We start from the raw sequence: 6,335 nt of genomic DNA on the forward strand, positions 1-6,335 counted from the left end.
GGGTTTCTAGTTTGTGCCCCTGGGTGGCTGTTGGTGGTTTCCCTCAAGGGAACCCATTGAGGGAAAGGAGCCGCTCCTGATTAGGGTGTCAGGGCTTGAGGGCCCTTAGAGCTCCCAGGGGAGGACGTGCTGTACCTCTGGGAGCTCCAGTCCGCCCAGTGATGCTGGAATGCTCGGCCAGCCATGCAGCTGGGAGGGTTGAGGGCCACTGCATCAGGGGTGGAGAAGGGCGGAGCGTGGACCTCTAGGAGCAGCTGCGTGCTCAAGGAGGCGGGGCCGGAGCACGGGCCTGGAGCACAGCAGGACGCCCTGGGGAGGGCCGTCGTGTGGGTGCCGGAGGGCCTGGGCTGAAGGGAGGCTGCTGGCCGGGGTGCTGAGGTGCCCCCCTGCCCGTGCTCATGACCTCGGGATCGACCTCAGTCAGGGAGGAGAGCATCATCCAGCAAGGCAGCATGGCCCGGACCCTCCCCACTGGTGCAGTCGAGGGCCCTGACCACCCCTGACCCGGTCGCCGGACGCCTCCCCACCCCGAGACTGGTACCGAGGCGCAGATGCTGTGGGCTGCTCGCGGTTGGCCCTCAGCCGCTGTCTGATGGGCTGTCGCTCACCTGGAGGCCCTCCGGTTGTGCGCCCCGCTGCCCACGGCCCTGTGCTGCGCTGCCTCGGTTTCCCCGCGCGTCTCCTCCCACTCCCTCAACGCTTTCTGTACCCCTGCTAAGTCCAGGCCTTGACGTTTTAGAGGGATACGCGCCTAGATTTTCCCAGTGTGATTGCCAACCTGTGGCCTACAAGCCTTTGTCCCCTGGGATGCCCGCGACCCGGGCCCTCAGTTCCCAGGGAAGGGGTGACTTTGGCCCCACGCAGGCCCGTGTGTGGTGATGCTGTGACGAGCACCTGTCGCTGCGGCCTGCCAGCGCCTGCTGCAGGTTGCAGAGCCCACTGTGCCCCAGCCGCCCCCAGAGCGCCCCCGCTGCCCCCACCCGCCCTCCCAGGCCCCCACGCCGTGGAAGCAGCCCCTGGTGGCCGTGCATGATGGGAACCGGAGCGAGTCCTAGGACACGTGTGTGAAGGGCCAGAGGTTGTTTTCGTGTTACAATCGTAACACATCCATTCACGGTGTGACTTCGACGGGGGGCGGGGGGGGGGCCTGAGCTCGTCCCCAGTCCCTCACCAGCTTGGGTGCGGCTTTAGAATCAAGTGAACCGGTGGCTGCTGTATCTCGTGTTGTCTCCAGCACGTGCCGCCCCCGCTTCACTGACGTCGGAGATGGCCGCCGAGCACGGGCTCCTGCCCTGAGCGCACGGAGGTGGATCAGTGGATGGTGGTGGATGGTGGTGATGGCCGAGAAGTGGGCCAGAGCGCGCTGTGCCAGCCCCTCTTCCCGCAGCCGTGGCTCCTCCCTGGAGTCAGGGCTGTTCGCGGGAGGCCCGTCTTCCTCCAGGGGAGTGGATAGAAGGATGAAGTACGTGGACCTGGAGACAAGGCACCAGTACTTCTCCACGTCCACAGCCACCCTTACAACATCGGGAGAGCTGGGTCCAGGCCCCGTTGCCACGTGCTGGCCGGGTGCCGCCGGAGCCATGCCCGCCACTTGTGCGTTCCTGTCTGTGACGTGAGGACTGGGAGGATGCTTGAGGCCACCCTTTTGGGTGTAAAGTTAGGACTCTTGGAAAGAATTATAATCATTCAAGAAGAGTTTCCATGACGACCTCACAGCTGCGCGGGCGGTGGTTCAAGGTGACGGTCTCACTGGACGTGCCGGCGCTTGGGCGTCAGCGAGCTCCTGGGGCAAGGAATCCTGGACATAGGACGGGCGTTAGGCTCAGCTTTGCTTTGGTGATTCGGTCACAGTCGGACGGTCAGGCCGGGCTGTGGGGCCTGGCAGGGACTCCCCCCGTCCCCACTCCCACTGCGTCCCTTAGGGCTGCAGCAAGGCCACCAGAAAGCTGCATGATGCTTGGGCCCTGGCGCGCCTGAAGCATGGGATCCCTGTAGGTGCCCCTGTAGGTGCCCTTCCTTGCTTAGCGTGTCACCCAGGGTGTGGGGAGGAGGACATGAGGTTACCCCGGCCGTGCAGACCGCAGCCTTCCCGTGCTGCGCAGGGGCCCGCTGACAGCACTGTCCTCTGTAGGCTCCCGTCCACTTACAGAAGGGAAACAGAGGCAGCCAGAAGTGGGCCAGGGTGGGGCTGACCCTGGGCGTCAGACCCCTGTGACCCCAGGGACGAAGCCCCTTTCTCAGCCAGACTCCTCTTCCCACAGAAGCTGATGTCACGTCCCCGTGATGTCCCAGAGATGGGGGCAGTGGGGCGGCCACGAGAGCTAGACTTGGAGCATCCAACGTCTGGGGTGTCCTCCCAGGGGGCACCGGCAGGGCCATGCCGGGAACACGTCCCCCTTACACTCCGTCTAAAGTGCCCTTGCCTGCCGACTGTTGGCGTCCCACGTGGTGCCTTGGGCCTCCTGGTGATGCTCATGCAGAGCGCGGGGGCGGGGGGGGGGCGCCCGGCTCACCCCCAGGTCCATGTCTGCCCTCCTAACGGTGCCTGGGACACAGGGCTACACCGCGCCGAGCCCTCGTGGGTGCCGTCCTGCTGGAGTCGGGGAAGGGGATTCAGTGCCTGTCGCTGATGGAGCGTGGGGGCTTGTGTCTTCCAGGCCTTCACCACCTTCCTGTGTCTGTACGGCATGGTGTGGTACGCAGAGCACTACGGCCACCGGGAGAAGGTAGGGGCGGGGGCAGACAGGGCCACGTCCTGCTGGCAGCTTTGGGGGGGCCCCTGGAGCGCCGTGGCCACCCCAGACTCGCCCCGCAGGTGCCCCCTCGGAGCCCCGAGCTCCACCCTCCTTTGGAAGAGGTTCGAAACCCAATTGTGTGTCTGTTTACAAGTGAAACTGCCTGGAGAGCCCCGGGCCGGGTTCACGAGGCTGGGCCTCGCTGCCCCCTGAGTCCACCTGGGCCCTCGTGGGACGTGCAGGGGTGGATGGGAGCGGGCTGGCCACGCTGCCTTCGTGGTTGCCACACAGCATCATGGCTAGGTGACCACGGCCCTCGTGCTGACTCACCCCACGCCCGGGGGCTGGTGGCCCCTTCTAGAACACGAGTCCCATCCCCAGGAGACCCCGTGGGCTTGTAGCAAGGAGGCTGGGTCCCATGTGGCGGATGCGGGCGATGCAGCCTCAGCTGCTGGGCAGCCACCCAGTGGCTGGCACCTGTCCTGACCTGTGCCTCTGTCTTCCTTAGACGTACTCAGAATGCGACGATGGCACCTACGGCCCGGAAATCTCCTGGTCTCATGCAAAAGGTTCAAAAGGTATGTCCTTCTCAGCCCATGTTGAGCCCCCTGCTGAGCCCTGCTCGTCTCGAGGCCCAGTGCGGAGATCCGGATCCGGGTCCATCCCCTGGTGTTGGCAGGCATTCTCCCGAGGCCCCAGACTGCCCGTCACGCGTCCTCACTACATGCCCCCAGGGCCTGCACAGTTGTGGCCGGACCCCGTGGGAACCTGGCTTCCTGAGGAGAGGCGCCCCGTGGGTCTGCGCCTTGTGACGGGAGGACGTTGGGGGGCCTGGAGCCCGCAGCATGCTGAGGGCCGTCCTGACTTCCAAGGCCCAGGAGCGACGTGCGGAGAGGAGAGCTGCTGGCTGTAGCCGGGGTCTCCACCGGCCTCTGCAGGGCCTTGGGGAGCTGTGGGCCCGGCAGCGTCGGCAGGCAGGCTCGAGCCCGATGCCAGGGAGGTGCCCCTGCGCAGTCGCCCCCCCACGGGCTCTCAGGGCCACTTGGGGGCTGGACCGAGGGGACAGTGGCAGCGCAGGAGGCCGTGAGGCCACGGAGGGGCAGGCCTGCGGGGCGGCTGTCCAGGCTTCCCTGGGCCACGCGATTCACGCTTCTTCCTGCGGGGGCTGCCCTGCGAGACCTGGGCCAGGGGTGGGTGGACACCTGTTTGCGAGCCGGTGCAGGTGGGCGGGGGTCCCACGCAGGGCGGCCCTGGCTCCTGGCCCGCCGAGCCCTGCTCCCCAAGAGGCGGCGACGAGCAGGCAGTGCCACACACGCATCCCCGTGACAGGGAGGCGTAGCAGTTACAGAAATAGCCCTGCAGCTGGTGCCCTGCCCCGGAGACCAGAGCTCGCGCTTCTCTGGGGTTCCCATAGCCGCAGCCCTGGGGTGGGCCCAGGCCTGAGCCCCGGACCTGAGCCCTGGTGCAGAGAACCCTGTCCGCAGACCCACTCGCGTCCCCGGCCCCCCGCGCGCTCCCCCACCCCCTGTCCTGGGAGGCCTGTCCTGCGAGCTCTCGGCCCACCGCAGTGTGACCGGCGATGCCCCGGGGACTGAGCATCCTAGAGGGTGGCATCCCCCGTGGGAGGCTCCAGGGCTGCCCTGAGCAGTAAGAGGCCCACTTTTCAAAGTGTGCTCTGGACCCCGATAGAGGGCAGGAGATCTTTAGTCCTGTGAAGTCCAGAACCTTCCAGTGTAGGGAGGTAGAGACCCTGGGGCTTGCAGGTCAAGGCGGGACCTCAGGTGATGCCTCCTTGGTTGGGAGAGACCCTTAGACGCCCAGCGGCTTCATCATTCTGCCTCGTGCTAGGATTTGATCTGTGTTCCCCCCACCCCCCATCCCCGCCCCAGCACGGGGAGCATAAGGCCTCCCACCCCCACCCGGTGCAAGTTCTTCAGGACGCCCCCTCCCCTCGCCCTTCCCAGGGTGAGCGGCTGCCTGCCGTGCTTGCCTGCGAGGTTTGCAGCCAGCCCTGGTGCCTCCACCAGCCGCTACGAGCCACTAGATGGAGTGCAAGGATCAGCGGCGGGCGGCCTGGGCGGAGAGCGGCCATCTGAGGCCCAGCCCACAGGCCCCGCAGCCCTGACGGCGTGTTCTCCTTCCTTCCTCCGCCAGGTTCTGAAGACAGCCCACCCAAGCACCCAGGCAACCACGAGAGCCACTCTTCCAGAAGAAGGAATCGGCATTCCAAGTCGAAAGTCACCAACGGACTTGGAAAGAAGTGAAGGAGCCTGGTTCACGCGGACGTCCCAGAGAGTGCCTAGAACTGGGAGGGTGGACAGATGGTGTGGCCCTCCCTGTGCCGAGGGCAAACAGGTGGTGCCATCCGGACGAGCACAGGGGCCTGGGGTCATCACTGGACAGCGTGAGTCTTGTTTCCCGTAGACCCAGTCACGCCCGGCAGGTCCTCGCCTGGGATCCTTTGCCAATGCGGGGTCTCGTCCAGCTTCGGCACTTGGCATGCGGTCCCTGGTAGGGGCGCAGAGCTCCGCGGGAAGGGACGGCCCTGGTGCCCGGCCGTCCGGGCCGCAGCGTGCGTGGGTGTCCTGTGGTTGCGGGTTGTCGACAGACCTTCCTTCCAATGTTCAAGCTGGTGACGGGTTTTTGTTGTTAGGGACCTGCCTCTCCCATCCCACGGATTGGTTTCGGGTCAGGCTGCTGTTCTGTCTTGTGTTATCGTCGTGCTTCTTTGGTTTTAAGTGAGAGGCCACTGCTGAAGCTGCACTGGGGAGGGCGCGCCCCTCGCCTGCAGATGAGACGGGGAGAGTGTGTTCCCTCCAGCACATGCCCCCCTCCTTAGGACGCGGTGGGTGGAAACCCATGTGAGGACAAGTCAGCCACCCACCCAGGACCCCAGGCTTCAGATCAGAACCTTTCTCGTCCGTTCCAAATGTCATTTGTCCCGACGTGTCCACAGTGCGCAGAAGTGAACCTGCTGCAGAGGCAGCGCCCGCCATGGCTCCTCTCCCAGCCAGGTGCCTTTGACATTCTGTTTTCCTTCCTGGTGTGTGGCTGACATTGTCCTTTAGTCCCATGTCAGGTGCTGGTGAGTATTACCTTTCACGTGTGCCATGCTCTAGAACCCTTGCCCTGGTAGTTCACCACCTCGGATGGATTCCTGTTTTAAATAAAATAACTCACGTTAAAGTCCGTCAAAGATGAGTCTCTGCGGAATGCTCATTTCTTTGCATCTTACTGGTACTTTCCACCACCTGTCAGCAGTCCCTGTCCTGTTCAGGTGACCTCAGGGTAATCCGCATGCCTGCGTGCTTTATGAGGCTTTATGAGGCGAGAAGGAGGGAGGCAGGTATTTCAGGGGGCTCACGGATGTGTGTCCTATTTCCTCAGCTCCCCAAGTGACTAGTAGGAGGCGAACAAGATCGTCATTGTGTTTTCACGTGGCTGCGTGAACCCAGTGGGATTTTCCCCTCCTACAAACGGCCAGTACTCAGCTGATTAGCAGACGGACAGAAACTGGCCGAAAGAAATCCTCTTGTTCCTTCACAGAGCAGAGTTTTCCATGTCTTTCCCCCCAAAACTGTCATGTTTTCCTTTTCCTGC

General features: G+C 64.2%; 1 protein-coding gene across 2 annotated transcripts in view; it reads left to right on the top strand.

Moving 5' to 3' along the window:
- Positions 1–5,931, top strand: part of PTDSS1 (phosphatidylserine synthase 1) — a 54,085-nt gene extending 48,154 nt beyond the window's left edge. For both annotated transcript variants that reach the window (XM_055303370.1, XM_055303371.1), the window contains 3 exons: positions 2,658–2,726; positions 3,244–3,313; positions 4,890–5,931. In XM_055303370.1, the coding sequence (XP_055159345.1) occupies positions 2,658–2,726; positions 3,244–3,313; positions 4,890–4,999 (249 nt within the window). In that variant the 3' untranslated portion in view covers positions 5,000–5,931. The remainder of the gene's footprint in view (positions 1–2,657; positions 2,727–3,243; positions 3,314–4,889) is intronic.
- The last annotated feature ends 404 nt before the right edge of the window (positions 5,932–6,335 follow it).

The sequence above is a fragment of the Nyctereutes procyonoides genome, unplaced genomic scaffold (assembly GCF_905146905.1).
Source record: "Nyctereutes procyonoides isolate TBG_1078 unplaced genomic scaffold, NYPRO_anot_genome, whole genome shotgun sequence".
In the NCBI taxonomy this organism is placed as follows: Eukaryota; Metazoa; Chordata; class Mammalia; order Carnivora; family Canidae; genus Nyctereutes; species Nyctereutes procyonoides.